At 37.4% G+C, this 24049-nt stretch overlaps 1 protein-coding gene across 2 annotated transcripts in view; it reads right to left on the bottom strand.

Annotated features, from left to right (window-relative positions):
- Window positions 1-8266: 8266 nt before the first annotated feature.
- WASL (WASP like actin nucleation promoting factor) overlaps window positions 8267-24049 on the bottom strand; it is a 63565-nt gene continuing 47782 nt past the window's right edge. For both annotated transcript variants that reach the window (XM_030308353.1, XM_030308354.1), the window contains exons 8-11: window positions 23821-23974; window positions 17419-17939; window positions 13354-13462; window positions 8267-10916 (exon numbers count right to left, since the gene is read on the bottom strand). In XM_030308353.1, coding sequence (XP_030164213.1) covers window positions 10855-10916; window positions 13354-13462; window positions 17419-17939; window positions 23821-23974 — 846 coding nt within the window. In that variant the 3' untranslated portion in view covers window positions 8267-10854. The remainder of the gene's footprint in view (window positions 10917-13353; window positions 13463-17418; window positions 17940-23820; window positions 23975-24049) is intronic.

Genomic DNA, 24049 nt, shown 5'->3' on the forward strand with positions numbered 1-24049 from the left:
CTTGGGGTTTTTTTTTTTGAAGGAAGAGTCGGGGGGGGAACTGCATGTATTTATACATATTTATGATGGTCTTTTTAGAAGGTTTACCCTGGTTTTCTGCAGCTTTTGGTTCATCCACATGACAGCAGTGGGGGTTGTGGCTCCTACCCAGGACCAGCACAAAGCTGGAAATACCACATTCAGGAGGAGCAAGGTAATACATACCAACCCCCTCACTTATTTTTTTCTAAATGCTGCCAAGAATTTCTGGTGACTCTTTTCAGAGACACTCGTAGGACGTTTAACAGGAATCTTGATTTGTTAGGATGGAGAGCTATGCTTGTACTCAGAAGCTATCAGCGGTGAACGTTGTTTTTAACGGCATGCAAATTTTTTTAACATAAGCCAAAAAAAAAAAAAAAGACAAAACAAAACCAGTTTTGCCTCCACATACGATATTCATAAGTTGGAAGTCACTGTTGGGATGGTAAAAATATGAAATACATGGAAAATGCGTAAGGAAAGGAGACGCACTGCACAGGTCACTTCAAGTTCAGAGAGAGGACTCTGAGGTAATTCCAAATAAATCCTTATGTCATCACTTATTAAGCATTTGGGATTACTCAAACGTGTTAGTTACCTAATCTAATATTTCAAATGGAAAAAAATATTTTAGTGCCGGTGGAAGGGGGGAAATGGGGGTTGCGGATGAGCAAACCAAAGATGAATTATAAAAATACTATATTCTATCCACTGAATACTCCCAAAATATGAGACTGCACTGATCTCACAACGTGCCTTGGCTTGCTTTAGTGGCTGCTGGTTGAGCTGCATGATTAGAACATATTTTCCTTTTGTTGAGTTTTGTGTGTGTGTGTGTGTGTGTGTGTGTGTGTTTTCTGGAAAACAGAATGAAACAGTTCCCTTTGGGCTTTTGCATGTGCATAAGCAGAACAATCCCAAGCTTTCTACTTTTGAAATGAAGCTATTGGAATAATATTTTTATTTTTTACCCAGACTATCACTGGTGACTTAATACACGTGGGAGGCAGGGAACTCTAGTGGTTAAAGACACAGCCTCTGTATTAAGACAGACTTAAGTCTGTGACTCAGCTCTGACAGTTAACAGCTTTTTAACTTTGTGCAAACTGTTTAACGTGTCTCATTTGCCTTAGTTGAAAAATTGGGACAACTTCCTGAAGCAAAATATTTCATGCAGTGTCCAACACTTAGTAAGTGTCCTAATAAATACTGGTTAGTATTAAAATGGATGCTTTTAAACATGACTATTCTCAAAGGAAAAACATCTCAAAAGAAAAATATCTGGGGATGGAGTAAGCATGGCCATGAGGCTTTTGGAAGATCCCTTAGATGGCTTCGTTATCAAAAAGTAGCCCAGTCTGCAACTGGATGAGTGCCCACATTACAGTTCCCTCTGCAGAAGGGGACAGGGCTGGGCGTGAATCCCTGAGGAAGTCAGAGAACTCTGGACACCGGGAAATGCAAACTAAGTGGTCAGGTGTTTGCTGTGCCCTCTGGGAAAAGTGCTTATGGGGGCGCCTGGATGGCGCAGTCGGTTAAGCGTCCGATTTCAGCCAGGTCACGATCTCGCGGTCCGTGAGTTCGAGCCCCGCGTCGGGCTCTGGGCTGATGGCTCAGAGCCTGGAGCCTGTTTCCGATTCTGTGTCTCCCTCTCTCTCTGCCCCTCCCCCGTTCATGCTCTGTCTCTCGCTGTCCCAAAAATAAATAAACGTTGAAAAAAAAAATTAAAAAAAAAAAAAAAAAGAAAAGTGCTTATGAGAAAAGCGTTCGTAACGATACTGGAATTAAAATTAAAACTTAATTTTAAAAAGTGAAAATAAAACAAAAACAAAAACAAAAACACTTGTATGGGCTGGTAAATGTATTGCCAATATTTGAAGGTGTTCTTGCTATTACTTCCATGAAGTTCCTGGGATCTTTGCTGGACTCCCTATTTCCCAATATCAACTCACAAGTTTCAAGAACACAAACATGCAAACCCAATCCTCTTCTGTGCATTGTATATTCCCAGCTCTCTTAATTACCTGTCAATTACTGTTCATTTCAGTTTCCGGGGAGGAAAGTAGCAGGGAATGACAGAAACCATAGAACAAAAAATTGTATTGGGTAATTTCTAGGAGGGGTGAGCCCAAGGGAGATTGTCGCCACAATATTAAGAGAAAGAGTAAAGCTGGAGAGTGATTGAAGGGGACGATGCTTTCAAGAGAAACAGTACCTCAGATGGGGAAACAATCTCCATAATTTTCTGAAAATTGTTTCTTCTGCCTTCCTGTTCAACATGGTGCAGTGGTTTCTATCTTTGAGGTAGATGTTGTGAAAAATTGCCGATGGGAATTTAAGTCTGGAAACCAAATAACTTGAGAACAAATTTTCTACATTTTGAACTGGACATATTATTTTTGTTCCTCCAGAAGACTTGCCAGAACAGCTCTGGTAAGTCAATTAATACCACTGTCAAGGTCACATTAATTCAGGCCAGTTATTTTTGAAGAAACAGATAATAGTCTTAAGTATTGCTAGCACCTACACATCACTGAATAGTATGTTGGATATTGAGTCTACATGCCCAAAATTCCATGCCTAAGGCCTGGTTCTTTTTCCCAATTGTGAGGGGAAAAACAGCCATGGAGAAATCTTAACTTAGCACTGACAACTCTTGAAGGGTCAGTGATTTATTCAAACTCTTGCCATATGTATAAATTATACAGTAGTCCAAATTAACAACCCTGCTTTCATCAGCCTGTAGTCACCAAATCTTGAAACCAGCCTAAATCTTGAAACCAGCCCAGTCGAATCTTGAAACCATTCGACCCATTGCCAGTCTTGTGGATAATGATTATAAACATAAATCTTTTCCTTATTTTTTTGTTTCTCCCAAATTTTCTCATTAGATGCATTAATGTAAACTTTCTAAGAATCATGATGGCTTCACGATGGCTAAAATGCTATTTCTCCACCTAAATGGAGCCAGCCAAGTACTTGTGCACTAATTTCTCCTCCTTGTACCTGGGCAGGTTGTTTCTAATTTCCACAGGTCAGGGTGGTTCCATAAATATATTTGTATACATCAATATACGTAAATGTTCCTGCTCATGCACACCCATACAAAGACAATTTCTTTTTTTTTTAATCTTTATTTTTGAGAGAGAGAGAGAGAGAGCAAGTAGGGGAGGAACAGAGAGGGAGACAGAATCCGAAGCAGGCTTCAGGCTCCCCAACTGTCAGCACAGAGCCCGACGCAGGGCTTGAACTCAGGAACCACGAGTTCTTGATCTGAGTCGAAGTCAGTCGCTTAACCAACCGAGCCACCCAGGCGCCCCCAAAGACAATTTCTTAAATGACATTAATAATGTGGCTTCAAGGCTGCATCTCCAGTGACCTGCTAGAACAGACCTTGTATTTTTAGACAGGTCTGGAAGTGGCTCACATGGCCTCAACCATTGGTAGCCACACATGTGTATCTCCAACATTTAATGTCAAGGTTTTTCCAGTCTCCTTTCCTGTTTCACCAATGTGTGACTTTTGGCCACTCTTTTGTTATCAGTCATGAGCATACCTTCTATTCCTAAGCTGTTCCTAAGTGTCAAGGTAACTTAAACTACAAAAACCTGTTCAAAGCCGGCAGGGGAGGGGGAGAGCCTGATTTCTCAATGGGTCTTAGCATTATGTGGCCACATGAATTTTTATTATCTTAATCTAGAGATATATTAGTACAGAACAACAGATTTGTTTTATTCTGGGGTCTACTTCCAACTTACAGTAACAGTTTTTTTTTTTTTTTAAATGTTTATTTTTGAGAGAGAGAGAGAGAGAGAGGGAGAGAGAGAGAGAAGAGTGCAAATGGGGGAAGGGCAGAGAGGGAGACAGAATCCAAAGCAGGCTCCAAGCTCCAAGCTGTCAGCACAGAGCCCGACGTGGGGCTCGAACTCACAAACCGTGAGATCATGACCTGAGCTGAAGTCGGACGCTTAACTGACTGAGCCACCCAGGCATCCTCAACTTACAGTAACAATAATCATTTTAAGTAGTTTGGCTAAGTATTAGGATAATGATGCTTGCATTCAAGTGCACTCACCTAGTCGTTCCAAAAATATGATGCCTGGGGATTTTTGAAGAGCCAGGAACTTGAGACAGGAGAACATTTCTTTCTGTTCCTGTTCCTACTTGCTTTATTCACCAATTAATATTTTAATGTTTTAATTTAATATTCATTAAAGTTTAATTTAAAAACACAAGTTTAATTTAAAAACTTGTGTATTTGAAAGCTTTCTGGGAAAAACTCTCAAAAAATTCCTTTAGTTTTTATACTGCCCATCCCTATCTTCAATTTTGTGGTGTATCTTATCAACGTGAAGATACAGCAATGGTTTCCAAGTGTGGAAAGATACTTGCTTTATTATGTCAACCGGTTTGTGTGTGGGGTCATTACTGCAATTCTAACTTAACACACATCACAAGCTAAGACCAAGATACGAAGGCACTGCTACATCTCAGTGTTAACCAGCCATGCAGTGGACAGAATACAACCACCTTTCCCCCCTACAAGTTACCCTAGCTTCTCCAATGACCCACCAAATCCCATCTGTGTTAAGATGTCCATTAACGATTACAAGTAAGCTTTACAGAGTCAAAACTAAACTCAAACGCAAAATGTACTTGTGTCTCCCTACCCTTCTCAGCGGCATGATGTTTGGCTCTATTTAGATAGTTGGGAAATGAAGATCTGGAAAACCAAGTGATGGAAGTGGAAAGTGAGAGGAGGATACTGGGAGGGCTCAGTGGTGCACAGAGCTCTGTGCATGGTCTCGTGGCACAAACCACATCAGGCTGACCCAGGGATAGTGGTTGTAAACTTTAGGGCTCTGGTGCTGGCCTGAAGCTATCATTCGGCTCAGAATCAACTCAAATTTCCTAAACGTTTTTAGGCAGCAGGTCCTAACAAACATGTTCTGTAGCGTCCAGCCATTCAACCAGGGGCAAACAAGGCCACCTAAATAGAAGCATAATGTGCTCCATTTACCGGTGGCTTGGTAAGAAAATGGTTGCAATCTAGGACTATGCTTATTAAATCAGACTCTCTCATAATCACTTACCTGTTAATGTTAACTACACCACAACTTTTGTCAAATATCCACAGCAAAGTTCAGAAAAGTCTTTTAAAAAAGAAAAAAAAAGCAATTGAATTTTCCATTTGAAAAGGCTGGTATAGATTTGTAGCTGAATATACAACTCAGAAAAAGCTGGCCCTTCTACATTTATACCTTTGCTTAATAAAACCAAATATCCTACTTTATCAACTTCTTTTTAACTGGGTATCACTCTTCAAAATGGAGATTTTAACACATTTAATTGCACTTGCTGAATGTTTACGCAATCCCAATCTTGAAACAAAAATCTGCTTGCAAATACTCTCCTTTCTATTTTCTGTCTCCTTAGACTCCCGCCCTAAAATGATAAAATAAATAAAAGTTGTCTCTTTTTAGGTTCAGAAGTGGAGTTAAGGAGCTAGAGTTCTTCACAGATCACTACAGAACTGAGACATTGTGAACACCTTTGTTTGTTTCCCTATAGTTAACTGGACCTGCTGATGCCTTTTCCTTTCACTTGTCTCCTTCAACACCACAAACACCGGAATACAAGCTTTACTTCCCTGCCTCTTTTCCGGGAAGGGTGAAGTATATGCCACTAAATTCGAATCTCCCCTGTCTCACTAATAAGAAAACCAGGAAGTTGGATTTAAAGTGTCCAGTTTGTCCTTGTCCTCTTGGAAGAACTCCCGGTCTTTAAATTGACAGTGCAGCTGTTGACTGAAAATTATACAGAAAGATTAATACATTCTCAAGCTAATTTTTTGTCAGGCAAGTTCAGTGTTAAGGGTTTACAAAATACTTATGTCTAGATAAAGTCAATAGCTTTTACACCCATAAGAAACTAACAAAAATAAGTTGGATGTAGAATAAAAAGCTCATTTTTTTTTTAACCCAGTACGAAACGACAGGAGTGTCCTGTGATGACCGAATGCTTGGACAATGTAGGGTGGCCACCATCATTGAGCCAAAATATGATCACATGCTTCAGAGTCAGAGGCCGGCTCCTCAAAGCAAGCCAGCTTTCCCAGGCAGAGACGGGAACAGGATGCTGGTAGCTTCTATCAACACCCAGATGACATGTGAGAAAGGGTAAAATCTGTAGCCATAAATCTTTCAGAAACAAAGTAAATCTGCAATTTATTCATAATCTAAGAAAAATACAGAAGAATAAAATAGCATTAAGGCGCATGGAAAAGAGCAACTGAACTGGTAGCCTGATCCGAATTCTACTATTAGCTCCTTCTAACAGACCTCAGGCGAGCCCCCACTTTGATGAGACTTGGCTTCATGGAACTCGATGGTCTCCAGCTGTCTTTCAGTTGTGAAATAAGTGGTTTAGATTGAAGGAGGGAGGGGCTCTACTTCACCGCAATCATATTTTAATGTCCATCACCTGTTTAGTCTTAATAAACAATTGCTTAAATATGGTGATATTGATGCTTACGAATTCTTAGACTTAGGCTTTGATGAAAATCTTCACACATGTAGCCATGACCAAGATAAAACTGAATTTAGGTCAAGACATGCCATCCAGGCCAAGATAGGAAGTCATGTCAATATGACACCTGGAACTTCCAGTTCCATAATGCAATCTGATACTGTTAAGATTAACTTCCTCTTGAGTAGAAAAATTTTTTAAAATCCTTACTAAAGTTAAGTGTAAGAAATTTTTGCGGTTGTTACAAAATTAAGGGACTTCAAATTTACTGGAAATACCCCAATACACGAAATGATTGTGTGTTATCCATATCCTGATTAGTCAATCTTGATGGTGGTACATATGACCAGTTAAGACTTACACTGGATGTGTGTGAAATTAAATACTGCCTCAGTAGTTAGGATGACCACTGATGTATGTTAAAAAAAAAAAAAAAAAAAAGCAGGAACGGCTGATTTATGTAGACATGTTTTGTAATAAAGCCAAAATTTTTAGTGGTCTCCTTCACGCAACGGAGGATACCATGTTATCATATGTAGAAGCAAAGGCAGTCTTAGCATTAACAGCAAAGTATGTCCCCAAATTTTCATAAGAGCCACTTTATTACACCTTTTCCCAGTGGTTTCACTACAAAGCAAAGGTTAAAAAACATCCACCAATGAGGGGCACCTGGGTGGCTCAGTCATGATCTCACGGTTCGTGGGTTCAAGCCCCACGTCGGGGCTATCTGTTGTCAGCACAGCACCAGCTTTGGATTCTCCCTCTGTCCCCCCCTCTCTCTGCCTCTCCCCTGCTTGTGAGCTCTCTTTCAAAAATAAATATTAAAAAAAAAAAATCACCAATGAAAGCCCAAGAGATTATGAGAATGCTGTGTTTAGGAGGTAAGATTTAACAATAAAATAAGTGTGCCAAGTAAAATTTTTCTTTTCCATAGAGTTTTCTATTGTACTATAAATAGACTTTTACTTGTCCTTTAAGAACTCCATTTCTAAAGGGCAGTAAGTTATTTCAGGAATTTCTCCTTTGATTAGATAAATATAATGTGACAAGCCCAATTCTGAGGCATTTGTCTCTTAAAAATCTGTTTTAAAGTTTGGTTAATACTTTCCTAAGTATTCACATTGTACAACAGAAAGGAATTTTTAATAGAACATATAAATTTGGCTAAAGCTCTTAGAAGGCATTTTGCAGCATCCTACACACTAGATTCCATAGCTCAGTTTAATCTTCAGACACCCACTTGTGCCAGAGTCAGCAGAACAGAAAATTCTATTTATCAAAACTGAGGTTCCTGTTTAAAGTGCCATCTTGATACCATTTATGAAGAACCATTGACGTCCCACGTGAACTGCTACATTTGGCTTCCACTGAAATTAGCGGTAAGCTTCAGCATCATTCTGATTTTAGGGAACCTCAACATTCTTGGTGTGCCAAAGAGCTGCGGTGTGACCCTGTGATGTGACTGCTCTGTGCCGCACAGCGGTGGCTTCCCGGGAGCTGCTGAGCAGCTGCCACGTTTCCCGGCAGAACAGGGAGGAACATTCTTTTGCCCACCGGTGTTTACTTCACGGTACACTCTCTCAGGGCGTGCGGTCTGCTGAACACTTCGACCGTCATCACTCACTGCGCCGTACCCTTACTCTAATCTACGGTTAAAATTTCTTTTTACCCATTTTAATCTCTTAACATAAATAAAGAAAAACGCTTTTTTCGCCTATTTGGGTCAAATTAATTTTATTATGCTCCATGATGAATTGCCACCAGTGCAATATCCTATCACTATACATTTCGAAAAAATTCACATACTAAACAAAATTTCAGTTGATAAATGGAAACGAATGATTGAAAAGTCTTTATGAATCTCACACATACAATATGTGGCTAGCTGAAATTGTCTATCACATAGCACTTAGATATAAAAAGCCTCATGCTAGTCTGTTAAATGCGAAGGCTGTCAGACAATCGTTTAGCTGCGGTGACCGTGGGAGGCTCTCAGACAAAGCACAGGTGTGGTGCCGCCCACAGAGAAGCTGGTGAACAAGCTGGTGGCTGGAACATGCGGCCTGCACACCCGCAGTGGGTTCAGTCTTCATGCCGGGACTGAACCCCACAGCTGCTGTGTTTCAGCCAATGGGAATTTAGACTTTGGGCAACAACAACAGAAAGCCTTTTTTTTTTCTTTAAGAAGAATGAACCTGATTACCTTTGGCAAATTTTATACCCATCTTACATGTTAAAAGTTGTGTTTCCAACTCAAGGAACTGATATCCTTTACTCAGAGCAGCTCCTGATAAATATAGATCACACCAAAGTCTGCCGGAAAACCCTGAATTCCTGGGCCAAAAGTTAAGAGAGATCTTAAATTGGCATTACCTTAAAGACATTTCCAGGATGTTTAAAATGTTTTTTTCAATAATGTCACAAAGAAAAAAAAAAAGAAAAATGTTGAATATTACTTAAAATAATTATAATGCTCTATTTACCATTTGCACAAATTCCTAATTCTATTGGTTAGTAGCTGTCCAGCCTCATCCACAGCAGACTCGGCGTCACTGAGCTCAAGCCACAGTAAAAATGAGAGTAAGCAGAAAAAGGTTTCCAGCAGCAGAGGGCACTGTTTTTGCAAGAAACAAAAAAGTCTAGAGTCTTTCCCGTGTTTAAATTACTCTTGCAAGAAAGGTAACATTCTTTGAATAACTTAACTATTTTACTGCACCACTTACTGCTTTCAGCAACAAAACCTTTTAAATTATTTCTTACGATAACTAGATGCATGATCACTAGAGATGATGTGATAACTGGTTAAAATTCAAGCCATATCTTGCAGGTCCAGCCTGTCAAGATCATGCCAATACTAGATTTTGGTCGGTACAATTCTAGAGAGCTTAATTTTTAGTTGGATATTGTGATTATAGTAATGAAATACATTTGGAACTACATTCTGCATATGACTCAATGTGAGAAAAATACGTGTCTGTATTTAAATCAGATCATTTTTCTACCTAAAATTTAAAATAGGTAGGTATGATAATTAGCACTATAAATATGAAAAAAACAACACCTTTAGGCAGATTAGTGTATTGTAGAGAGGCAAGGAAACCCTAATTTTAAGACATCATTTAGTATACATAACAAATGTGCAGGTTGTAAAGTTTTATTTATTTATTTATTTTAAATCTAGCATTCAGTTATGTCTCTCAAGAAATTTGACGTTGGGACCACCAATCTTTTAAGAAAAATGTAACTGTTCACCTAACAGTTGACAAAAACCTTGAGAAATTATAAGAGAAAAATTTAAATAGTGTACTAAGTTCAGCATTATAGTGTTTACCTTGGCCAGCTCAATTACATTTGTATGGTTGGTATTTCTGAATACCTCAACCCATACAGACTACCCGATAATTCCACATCATTTCCATCATGTTCTGATTTTATAGCGTACTTAACCAAAACTGAAGTGACCATTATGTATTGCCTCCTTCAGTTCATGGAGAGTATTACCCCTAAAATCCCCAAACTGCAAAAACTTAAATAACCATCGAAGATTGATACCAAAAATATTTTTAAATTTTTGCCAAAAAGAGCCTGCCACATTTGCTATAGCATAAAAATAATCTCAGTCAAGTACAGGTAAGCAAGGTCTCCTCAGGATCCCAGCCTCCACATACCCCTCTGTACAGGAACAGGCAATATTGCCGGAAGAGGAGTGTTACGGGTTTTCCCGACTAGGGCCTCTGTAGTGGTCTTCCGTAGAGCATCCTGCTACAATTCGAGAACCTGCATCGGTGTAGTGATGTCTAGAGAACCGTGCAATGTGTCTGCTTCAACATTCATGTAGCATGGTGTTCAAAATGGAGGGGCTAAATAAACTAAGGTCTGCATCACTTAAAAAAGAATGTAGTGCTATACTAGATTTTAATAAGAAAATTTAGGTACAGAAAAAGTAGGGTATGAAAATAGTGTTTTCCTTCTGGCATTATAACTAAATTACATTAAGGTTTTTGTCAGTCTCACATATAATATTTAAACTCCCTTGTTGATGGAATGACAAATATTCACAAATTTAAGTGAGCATCCTGGTGTAAACTTGCACACAATGACAGGGAGTAGCTTTGTAGAGGATTTTGACAAACCTTTACAGATTAAATGAGGTATTGCACAGATTAATAAAAAAAAAAAAAAGCAAAAAAGGCAACAAAAATATACAGCAAATTGGTAGAACATTTACATGATAATTTTACAGAATCCATAGACAGAAAGTAGTGTTTAGTATTTCACCTTAAAAATATATATATAATATATAGATCAGTCTTCCCATTCATCATCGTCCTCAAAATCTTCTTCATCATCTTCATCCTCATCTTCATCTAAAAGAAAATCATCAAGTCAAACAATCAAAATATATGTATAAATAAAATAACATTACAGAATTCTTGGGTGATTTCTCCAATCGTTTAACTTCTGACACACAAACCATTCCATTGACACACAAACCAATCGAGTGACTAGGGTAATTTAAAAGGAGTCAAATACAATACATATAAAGGGTATGATGGTCAGTTGAAGATGAGAACAGGAGTTAAGAAGTAAGTCCCTTAGTATCTATGTAAGGAATTTCAACTAGTGCTTCTTTATGTGTAAACCCTCATTTGGGTTGGCCTCTCTGAATTTTCACAGATCTCAAATCTAAGAAAGGCCCATTTAATTGACTACCTTTAAAGAAAAGTTGTAAAACAAACAAACAAAACCCACCTGACTGAACAGATTGTTCGGCTAGCAATTCCACTTATAACTCCAGTGATAGGCAGGAAACTCACTGACACTGAGCCACTAAGGAAACAGAGCAGGTAGTCCAAATACTCAGCATCCCTTTCTACCCTCCTATTCTCTCCTGAACTCAGTAACATGGCTTTTTCCAGATCACCAATGACCGACCATTGCTAAAACTAAAGCTTGACTTCCTGTTCTCATTTTCTTGACCGATCATACTTTTGACCCATATCCTGACTCCTTCCTCCTTCAAACACTTCATGTGGCTTCTAAGATACTGCACTCTCCAGCCTTCAGAGCCTACTATAATCTCTTCTTCTCTATTTACATGCACTTCTTTAAGGATCCCAGCCAGTTCTGTAACTTTAAATACCATGCCTGTCTCAATGACATGCAAATTTCTATTACCAGTCCAGACCTCCTCCCTCAACTTCAGGCTCATAATCAAATGCCTGCACAACATCTACATTTGAATTTTTAGTAGGTATCTCAAATTTAGTATTTACAAAAACCAAACTCCCGATCTTTCCTCTCAAACCTGCTCCTCCTAAGTCTCATCCCACTCCATTAATGAAAATTTCACCCCTTTCATACTCAAGTCAAAAATCTTGGAAGTCATCCTTCACTTTCTTTTTTCTAAACTTCACTTCCAATCCATCGGCAAACCCAATTATTTCCTCATTCACAATATACCTAGTATCCAATCTCTGCTCACTGGGGCTACCAATCTCATTCAAACCTCTACTATCTCTTGCTTGGATCATTGCCATCCCTCTGCTAAGGACCTTCCAATGACTTCCCATCACATTCATGGCCTCCAAAGCCTTACTACTGGCCTCCTGTACCTCTTGTACTTCAATGCCTTACTATTCTTTCCCCCTCTTCCTTACTCAGTCATACTGACCTCATCATTATTCATCAACCTCAGGAACTTTGCACTTGCTGTTCTTTCTACCAGAATGAACACACTTTCCCCAATTTTCTACATGGTTTACTCCTTGAACTCCTTTTGGTCTTTCTCCAATGTCACTTCAGTTAGGCTCATCCTATTTCAAAATGAACTTCCCTCCTACAGCTACAAGTCCCTAGATCTCCCTTTTCTGATTTATTTTTGCCCTTAGCACATATCACCGTTTAACATCTATTTTTCTAATTTACTTTATTGTTGTCTCTCACTGAAATGCATGCTCCATGGAGGCAGGGATTTTTATTGTTTTTTAATTATTATCCTACAATAAATACCTACAGAATGAACTAGCCTATTCTATCTCTGTAACAGTGTTGGAATAAATGTGTCTATTTAAAGAAAATAAATATTAGTAATAGATCTTAGATATGACTCATGAATTCTCTCCATAAAACAAATAAAAAAATTGAGGTCCACAGTGAATAAATAATAATTCAATAAGAACAAAGATCAGATTCTAGTACAGCATACTGGGGAAGCTCTTTAGTAAACCTCAAGCACTACATGAGCTAGACCAATTGCTTTCTCTTTTGAAAGTAACATCCATTTATATGGTGGTGTACATATGCTTAATAATGGCCTCAAAATAGGGAGAACTAGTTTATTCAAATAAACCTTTTAGAAAATGACGAAAAAGAGGACACAAAACACTTCAGGATTCTTTAGCAAACCCCAGAAAACCTAATTTCTCAGCCCAAATTCTTACAAATCAGGGAAACCTGAATTTCTCATGTCACAAGAATGTCACAGGAATGGGATCCAGAATCTCAAGCTTTGTTTAGAGGTTTGACAGGCATTCTATTAGTATTCCCAGCATAGGAAATGAAACTGCTACTTTTCTGAAGTTGTTCTTCCAATTTATGCTTATGGCTATGGTGTACTAGAATCCATTAAACATCAGATAGACTAATCATGGTGGCAAAAACTTTTAAAAATTTGCCCTAATATCTACATCAGTGTTATTCAATAGCAGGGGGAAAGCGAGCAAAGTCTACCATAAAATAAAAAGAAAACAGAACTTCAAATATTAAAATTAAATATAAATGCACTCATATAAATAAATATACCTGAAGAATGAATGGCTTTGCTCCTTTTCTGCATCACTTCCATTAATGCACCCACAATTCCTGAAGTGGGTGCAGGTGTTGGTGGTGTAGACTCTTGGCCATCAGATACCTTGGAAAAGAAAGTGAGCAAAATTTAGAACTAAATCCTTAGCAAACACTTTTTGTCTCCAGAAAGTCTTACTTTTTTAGAATCACTTCCTATTTAAAAAAAGAAAGGGGGGGGGGGGGGAGAGCAAACAAGCCCAGGACAGGATTAACTAATTTAAGAAGAAATAAATTGTGCCTTAAAATAATTATTCAAAATATACGCCCTCTCCTTAATGTATAAAGCCATCAACACATTTCCAAATTTAAAATAACAAACCTTTCCCTAAATAATACTTGCCTTTGCAGTTGGATTACTTCTGTTCATTCTAGAACATAAAGCCTTAGCTGATGAAACTTTAAAACTATTATCAAGGATCAGCATTTTATAAAAAATTAAGGTATATTCAGATTCTTAGAGTTGTTAGGTGAGAAGGACACTTAAGATATCTAAGAGCAACCGAAGAAACTTCTAATCTCCTAGAAAAACTCAGCTTCACTAATAAGCTTATAACTTTGTATACTATATTTATAGTTCATATGGTACAAACTTATAAATATGTGTAATATATGTATATATATTATTATAACTCAAAATGAACTTTCCTTCTCGTAGCATATAACTTCTCTTCAAGGAGCTCGGCCAGGTAACTTTCAAAATGTACCTACCTCACAAGGCAACCACTATCCCTAACTAAAGTACTTCTATCTAGTATCAACTACTTTTGGGGCGGGGGAAACAATATCAAGGGGTCTCATTAAAGTCGAGTACCTATACAAAATACTCCAATTCCAACTCTCATTAAAAAAGAGAAAATACAGGAAATCTGTAGAGATTCAGGAAAAAAATACATAATTTGGAAATTACTGCTCTAAGTGTACTTTGACTAAAATGAGAGGTCATTTATCCAAAATAACTCATTTTGTTAATTTTGTCTCTGGACTTACATGACCCATGTAAAGGTAGAATATTAGTATACTTAAAAATGAAATTGTACAGCTCTTTTACTTGGATTCTTATCATTTCCCAAAGAAAAGCTACTTTTTTAGGACAAACTTTTTATTTTGGTCTTTACAGCTCTTCTCCTAATACTACTTGTCTTTCTGGAGACTTAATAGGTCTTTTTCTTTTAAAAATATTCAAAGTAATTCCCCCATAAGATACTGATTTATTCATTAGTATTTAGGTTTGGGGAGACTGGGTATTAACTACTCCTGGTATAGAAGTGCCACAAATGAAAAAGACAACAGAAACAGTTTCTGAGGTTTGAAGGTCAGCATGAGGCTCTCAAAGAAGTGTAGCAGCAGTAAGAAGAAACACTTAAGACACTCTTGAAGCAATGTGAGAATACACGGCACAGACCACAGGAGCACAACGCTGACACAAACACGTTTTTGAAGGTACTTACTTGGATGGTGCTATCCAAGGTACTATGAACATGGAACTCAAAATCTATGTAAGTGAATAGTTACACCCTTCCTGCCAACTGTGATCTTATGTTAGTCATATTCATCTGTGAATAAGTGATTTACATAGACTGTTTAAAGAAACATAGCTGGAGAAATTTCAACCACAGAACGGTTTTCTTAAAAAACGAGGTAAAGCTATGGACTCAGATCACATACAACATGCCAATAATTCACTGATTTATTCCTCTAGGATAATACTCTAAAATTAATTTTAAAAAGTGATTACTTAGGGGAAGAATGACCTACATTTAGAATAAAACATACTTTTCTCTCTAAAAGAAATGTAGAGAATGAAGAGAGTTGGGATGGGACGGGGAAGAAATGATGATGGGGAAAATAGGGAACTTAACCCAGTAATTTTTTTAATTAAGGAAAGAGGACAGACAAGGAGTGGGATTAAAAAAAATGAGAACACAATTTAATTTATTAAAAATAACCCCTTATTAGTAACAGCAAATGAGAGAAAGCAATAAAAGTTGATTGTGCAAGAGAGAGGAAATAGACAAGAGAAACAAAAAGAGAAGTTATGAGTGGCAGATGCAGGAATGAGTGACCCTGAGTCTGAGGTAAAGTCCATTAAAGCCTGCTACTCACCTGGGCTGTGGTCATTTTTTTTTTTTTACATAAATGTTTATTTATTTTTGAGAAAGAGAGAGAGAGAGAGAAAGTGCGTGAGAGAACGCGAGTGGGAAGTGGCAGAGAGAAAGGGAGACTGAGAATCCAAAGTGGGCGGCTCTGTGCTGACAGCAGAGAACTCCATGCAGGGCTTGAACTCCTGAACTATGAGAACATGACCTGAGCCGAAGTTTGATGCTTAACTGACTGTGAGCTACCCAGGCACCCCTTTAATTTTGCCACTAATTCCTCCCACTAACAACTATTCGAAACTCTTCAACTGTTCCTGAGAACCCTTTAGTCTAAACTAAATGGGGAAAGGGAGCAGAGACAACTGCTCACAGGTTGATCACATGGCAAGAAAAGACCTAGATACATTTTAAAGATCAGAGTTTCTAAAATCTGTGCTATGCCAATGTTCAAGCGTTTCCATTCAGTCAGCTGTGTTCCCTATCCATCATTCTCCTCCTAACCAAGCGTCGGAGATTTAGTTACCATAATTCCCTACATCACAAAATCATTTTCAATTAGAATCTCCTTTCACCTTCATTTACTGCACAGAAAAATCCACCACCCTCACTGACCCGAAGCCCTGGAGAGCAAATGTTCCTCTTGGAACTGAGAGACCATAAGTAAAAGCTCGGGAGGATGTGATGTAGGCAATTCAGATTCTAGAAAAGGGGTCAGCAAACTATTGCCCATGGGTCAAATCTAGTTCATCCTGTTTTTGTAGAACTTTTTTTTTTTTTAACGTTTATTGATTTTTGAGACAGAGAGAGACAGAGCATGAACGGGGGAGGGGCAGAGAGAGAGGGAGACACAGAATCAGAAGCAGGCTCCAGGCTCTGAGCTGTCAGCACAGGGCCCGACGCGGGGCTCAAACTCACAGACCGCGAGATCATGACCTGAGCGAAGTCGGACGCTTAACCGACTGAGCCACCCAGGCGCCCCTTTGTAGAACTTTTAAAGTGAAAAACGATTTTTACATTTTTAAACGGTTGGAAGAAAATAAAAAGAATATTTGTGACATGTGAAAATTACATGAAATTCAAATTTCAGTGTCCATAAATAAAGCTTTATAGAACACAATCACGCCCAATTTTGCATCATGTATGCTGCTGCATTTGTAATACAAGGGCAAAGCTGAGTAGTTGTGACAGAGACCATACGGCCTGCAAGTCTAAAATATTTACCATTTGGTCGGTCCTTTAAAAAAAACCAGTTTGCCAACCTCTGCTCTAGAAGACTATATGATCACCTCTTCCAATACACAGGATCCAAAATTCTCTACCAACATTATCCAAAATTCTATTAGAACTCTTTCAAGTTTCTGCAGAGTCAGATTGTCTACGAATCTAAATTTCAGAACACAGAAACTTTACAATATCGTTTAGTTTTCATAGTTAATGGTATGAACTTACCAAGATGATTATAATTGGTTACAAGCAGGGCTTTTACTTCTCCACAGTTTAAAGATTTATCTTTAAGTTCAAATAAATTTTATTCAGAAGTGAAGTCTAGAACACAGCAAACATACTATATATAATACTCCACTTACATGAAGTTCTAAGAACAGGCAACACTAATCTACAGTGATTAAAAATCAGATTAGTGATTTTTTTTCTTTTTTTTTTTTTTTTGAGAGGGAGACAAATGGAAAGAGGTGTGAGGGAACTTTTTCTGGGGTGATATTCTAATTATAGGAGTATGGGCTAGGCAGGTGTAGGGTATAAATGTGTGTGGTTCTAGTTTATAAAAACATCAGAAATTCAATGGGTTAAACACCTGAACACCAAGGGAAAGAGCAAAAAATAAAGATTTTCCAAGTTGTCTCATAAATTACTTTAAAATTCCGTTAGGACAGAGCGTCTGAACTGAAACGAACAGATTACTTACAGATTTCAGCTGAATACCCTGTCGTATCTGGTCTAAAAGTGCATCCCTTCCGGAGCAGGACACAGGTCGACTGTTCTGTTCCACCTTTTTTAGCTGAGCACCCTCTCTAATTTGATCCAAAAGAGCTGCTTTGCTTCCTGCGGGAGGTGGAACCTGATGGTCACCGTCAGAAGGGAGGCCAGGCGGAGGTGGCGGCCCCGGGGGAGGCGGGGGCGGAGGTGGCGGGGGCGGTGCCGCTGAGCCGGCCAAAGACAGAGGTGGAGGTGGCGGTGGAGGCCCCGACGGTGCTGAGGAGGGAAGGGCTGGAGGCGGAGGAGGGTACATCCTATTTGGTGGCGGTGGAGGGGCTCCCACACCTGGCCTGGACGGAGGCGGTGGCGGAGGCGCGGCGGTGGGAGCTCTAGAAGGTGGTGGAGGAGGAGCGCCTCTCCCCCTGGCGGGAGGGGGCGGGGGGCCTGAGCTGTGCGGGGGTGGGGGGGGAGGAGGCGGCCCTCCCCTAGACGGCGGTGGTGGCGGTGGCGCTGAAATAAAAACAGAAAAAAGAAAGCGTGCTTTTCTCCGCCCCAAACATCACACTGAAGAAAAACTTACTTCAACACGTGTGAAAAGACATACGAGGGGGAAAAAAGGCCTCGTCTTTGTATTTTAATGTGAGCACGGATGATATAATTCTATTTGGGAATACTCCTCTAAAGACCACTTTTCCTGTTTTTCTTGAAAAATATTAGCTGAAACTGTAGAATCTAGTTTTGAGGAATCAGCATCACTTCTGAAGGTACGGGAATAAACACTTCCTTATATAATAAAAACATCACAAAATCAAATACTTTGGTCAACTAGCATTAGCATTTCAATAAAAATTAATGGATACCTTCCCTCTTTAAAGAATTGAATTTAATTTATAAAATTAATTTACATTTGGAATAAAATAGCTGGTGTTGCATAACCTATCAGATTTTATTCAGGTTAATCTGAGTTAAACCCAAATTGAATACTTTTTCTTTTAAAATTTAAAATTTTGTCACCTTACATTTATATTATATGGTCTATATTTTCTAAAAATATATGTTATAATGAAATATGATATGTAATAATATATATAATATTCTATATTTCTAGAAGATGGTCATTAACTCTAGTGATGGCAGTAAAGGGAGGCTGGCTGCTCACGTGAAATGTTCAACTACTTATTCAGGAGATGCAACCAACTATTAATAAATTAACTGAGAATTTCTACATTGAAACACTGGACTAAGTTATTGATAAAATATTAATATTATTCTAGTATTAATGATTTTCCCATTCTTATTCTACTTAAATAAAAATAAGGAAAGAAATTCAAAGTACACATTTATTATTTTTGGAAGCATGATTTTACTAACAGTATGTACAAATTTACATAATAATGAACTTTATTATTTCTCCATTCAAAGACTGAAGAGGCAAATTAACTATTTTTAGGAGTAGAGAAATCCTAGAATTCATAAAAACTCTTTGTGTTTAATGATATAAACTATATCACTGATGGACAGTTCTACAATCTTACAAAATACAAATACCGATCTTAATTACAAATAACAACAAGCATCTTTATATGTTCAATAATATGATGATACGGGGCAGGGGGTGGGGGAGCTGGAGGGCAGGGGGTGGGGGAGCTGGAGGCCTCACTTCAAAGGAGATAAAATGGTATCTTCCAAATTAATTTGAGACGAACATGGGAAACATGCTATAAAAATATGCTATCAAATATAATCATAAATATTAGATAAAATATGCAGAAAGACCAATACTCACATTGTAAATGAGTAATACAATACTGTCTCCTTGTATACAAACTTTTACAAGTGAAATAATACATAGCTGCAAACAGGAGAGTTACCCTATTCAGGTGTCGGCCACCACAGAGGGAAGTTCCTATGATTTACATTAAGGCACCCTGGAGGTCTGAGTGTTGCAGGTTCGTCCAATTTTCTCACTGGATCCAAAGTGAGGACACTTACACTAACCTTGCTAAAAGCAAAGTCTTTTTCTAACATATTTTGTAATAAAAGAACAAAACCAGGAGGATATGACATATATGTAATCTGTGTACTCTCTGAATAAGACAGTACCTCAAATCCTTCAAGCAATTTTAATCAGGCTAAGGTTTATATTTCAAATAGCTATGATTTACTTGTTTGTTAATCAAGAGGAAAATACCCACCCTATTCTACTTTAAAAAGTATTAGTAAATCATTTCTCATAGTCTCCTTGAGGACTCTGGATCCACAATCTTTTTTTTTTTTTTTTTTTTTTTTAATTTTTTTTTTTCAACGTTTATTTATTTTTGGGACAGAGAGAGACAGAGCATGAACGGGGGAGGGGCAGAGAGAGGGAGACACAGAATCGGAAACAGGCTCCAGGCTCCAAGCCGTCAGCCCAGAGCCCGACGCGGGGCTCGAACTCCCGGACCGCGAGATCGTGACCTGGCTGAAGTCGGACGCTTAACCGACTGCGCCACCCAGGCGCCCCCACAATCTTTTATATGTAAAATGATGTATTTCTTCAGTAGAGAGAATAAAAGTTCCTTCAAACTTGCAGTAAGTACATTTATTGGAATAATGTGGAGTCCAGCTATTACTCATTTAAACAGACACTAAATCACTGCCTAGGAAAAGGAAGCGTGAATTGATTGGGAGTAAATTATTACCTGGGTATAGCACAAGTTCAGCATCTCTACTGTCTTGAAAAGTGATGGAAAATGTCTCTATATTTTTGTGAGGAAAACATCTATTACCAACTTTGTTTTTTTATAGTCTGTATTATTTTTACATAAAAAGGTAAGTACGCAAAAGACATGCCATATCCTGATGTAAGAATATGAAAGAATTAAAAGTGGGAAATACGGATGGCACAATAGGAGTTAGGTTTAGATGCACAAAAATGTCTAAGCAGACATCACGCACCATCAAGAGAAAATCTGATGGCCTACAGACTTGCAAAACTCTGAAAAGTCACCACAAACACCAGAATCAGAATGATAATAGTACTTAGATTTCTAAAAAATAAATGAAGTGAAACGTATGAAACAAAAGTTACAACAAATAAAACTGTTCTTACTATCAGAGTTTAGTTAAAAAGGAAGAAAGACACGGAAAAAAATCTTGTCTTGATGGTATACTACAAAAAAAAGCTCCTATACTTAAAAATAATTATCATTGCAGATCAATATTAAGAATAATAGGTTAACTAATTTTCTAGATATATGATATTTGTAGGATTGGGAAGCAGAAATTATAAAATATAAATATAACTAAGGTTTAAAAGAAATATAGTATTATATAAAATTCAGGAAACATTCAAGAACTTCTCTCATGCACCCTCACCAAAGGAAAGCAAATAGAAAACTGCTATCTATTCAACACAAATTTAAACAACTCTGACTAGGCACGTATAGAACTGTGTGTGTTTATGTTTAGCACCCCCTCCTTGACTCAAATTAATGTAAAAATCTAAGTACATTTCATATAGGTTACTGAAATGATGCTAAGTGTGAAAGGCAACCACTAGGAATGAGTATAATAAGCGACAATGGTGCTGTGGTTAAGAGGTGTTTTTTAAAAATCCACAGAATTTCATTAGAATTGTCTAAACTATAGATGAAATATGAGCTCTGACTCATACAGTAATATATTTTTTTTATTTTACCATCTATGTGCCCAAAACATTAGTTTGAGTGAAGGGCAAAAAAACCTCATTGTATGTTTAAATTTGGAAGCAGGATAAATGAACTCTAGCTTCTCTGAAAATAAACATATCAAAGCATGCATAATTTAGAGCACTGGGTCAAATAACATCCCACATATATACCACTGCATTGTGGTGGACCTACACAGCAGATTATTATGAGTTAATGGCCTTCAAAGAATTGCACAGATACACACAAAATACATTGGAAATCACAAGTCTACTACTTTTTATAAACCTGATTACATAATTTTATAAAATAAGTTTCAAGAGATTTGATTCAGTAGGTTTTACAAAATATATTTTTAAGACAACTTCATAAATTTCTCCTCTAATTTTTTATACTTCTGAACACATTATATGTTCTGCCTGAAAACATTTCCCTAACAAATCATTAATTTTTATTTTTTTATTATTTTTTATTTATTTTTTTATTCTTTCTTTGAAAAATTTATCTTCCATAAAATCATTCTTTGGTGTCTAAAAGGTTCCCCATTGGGAGTTAGGTTCTTAAGTATCACAAGAATTTAACTTTGTTCCCAAAGCATGTTTTGTTTTTGTTTTTGTTTTTTGTTTATTTTTATTTTTGAGAGAGAGAGAGAGAGAGAGAGAGAGAGAGAGAGAGAGTTAGTTCATGCGAGCATGAGCAGGAGAGGGGCAGCGAGCGAGGGAGACACAGAATCTGAAGCAGGCTCCAGGCTCCAAGCTGTCAGCTGTCAGCACAGAGCACGACATGGGGCTCAAACACACAAACTGGAAGATCATGACCTGAGCCGAAGTTGGATGCTTCTTGACTCAGCCACCCAGGCGGCCCACCCAAAGCATGTTTTTTAATGTCTGTGTATTTCTTTGGTTTTAAGTAATTCAATTAAGGAAAGATCTTGCCTAATTTGATGCTTTAAAAGCAGCTAGAATAATAAGCAGTCATAATAAAGTTTAAAAACCAAATCAGGGGTTGGGGGGTGGGGAAAATGGGAAATGGGCATTGAGGAAGGCACTTGGGATGAGCACTGGGTGTTGTATGTAAGTGATGAATCATGGGCATCTACTCCCGAAGCAAAGACTACACTGTATACACTGTATGTTAGCTACCTTGAAAATAAATTATTTAAAATAAACAAAGATTGATATTTGTAACTTAAAAAAAAAAAAACAAATCCAATCAAGTTAATCTAGACAACCCTCAGTCACAGGTATTCAGGTGTGAGGGCACATATATGGGTAGCCCAGTAAAGGTCAAGAGTCATTTATAAATATATAAATTCAGAGAGCTCAGAGAGATGCCAAGCAAAATTTGGTAATGTGAGGGTATGTGATAACCATGGAAAAAGAGAGTTGGGAAACACACTACCAGTAAACGTGACTTACTCTGGGAGCATTTAAAAACAATAATGGTGCTATGCCCAAGATGTTTTTATTAAAAATCCATACAGCCTGGAAATGTAATTTTTTCAAAAACTAAAACAAATTAGCATCATACTAATTTCAATGAAACTAACATTGTGTTTCTGCAATAGCAATTTCTGACTATATACTTGTTTAAATATCTATTTCCACACTAGACTACGAGATTTCAGAGGGCAGAAACCTTTTATTTAATAAACATCTAAATATCCTGAGTGGAAATGAGTGCTGGCATAATGTTTACTGAATATATGAATGAATGAAAGATTGAATGAACATCAGTACTGAAAAAGATACAAGTAAGTCAAATACCTAATTTAAAACGACAGTGAAATTCCTCAGAATACTTTGATAAAATGGAACTTTTGCTCCATACACAAAAGCTAGATAGAAGAAAAGCAATCTCAAATGAATAAGGTGGCAAAGAGATGATTGTCATATTGGAAAATTCAGTTATTGAATTTACACTTTATTGTTCAATTAACATACAACTAAAACACAAGGTGCTTTAAATATCAGATCTTAAAAGGATGCAAATTAGTATACTCAAAGTACTAAATGATAAATTTTATTCTTTACCAAGAAAAAAATGTTTGTATTTCAAAATAAATAATTTTCATTATTTATATCCTTGAAAATGCTTATATATTACTGATTAAACAATGATTATTTTTAAATTACTACTTCTGAGTTGTAATAAAAACAACTTTAATGGTGGTTTCTAAGACTTGTTAAATAAGATATTACGCAACTATAAATTTTTATTCTAAGACAGAATAGCCAGAAGATTTTGTACGGATATTCATGAATTTAATATAAGACTTTTTAGTAAGAAAAACCTTGCCAAATGTTTGATTTTTTTTTTCTAATTTTTTTTTTAATGTTTATTTACTTTTGAGAGAGATAGAGACAAAGCACAAGTGGCGGAGGGGCAGAGATAGAAGGAGACACAGAATCCGAAGCAGGCTCCAGGCTCTGAGCTGTCAGCACAGAGCCCGATGCGAAGCTCGAACTCACAAACTGTGAGATCATGACCTGAGCCGAAGTCGGATGCTTAACCGACTGAGCCACCCAGGTGCCCCACCAAATGTTTTAGTTACATCAAAATAATGTAAAACAATACCAGGTCGAGTTAGTTATCTATAAATTCAAATATTCTGCTTACGGAAGGTTCACAGGAATGTGTATAGCTGTCTTCCATGAAACTGACCTCAAAATAGTCAAAAGAAAAAAAAAGGATTACAATGCTTAAATGAAAAAATAAATTACCTTGCCTTCGTAGTTCATTTTTAACAGCTTCCACACCTCCTGTTTTTTCAATGAAGTCATATATAACTTTCGATGTTTCTCGGTCTTTAAGTTGTGCCTCTGAGATTCCACACATATCAAAAAGATTCTTCAATTCTGGATCCAAATTATTCAGCTAAAACAAATAAAGTAACTAACTGTAAAATCGATCCCAATTTTTAAAAATAAGCATGATCAAATGTGATCCTCA

Source organism: Lynx canadensis, chromosome A2 (genome assembly GCF_007474595.2).
Source record: "Lynx canadensis isolate LIC74 chromosome A2, mLynCan4.pri.v2, whole genome shotgun sequence".
In the NCBI taxonomy this organism is placed as follows: domain Eukaryota; kingdom Metazoa; phylum Chordata; class Mammalia; order Carnivora; family Felidae; genus Lynx; species Lynx canadensis.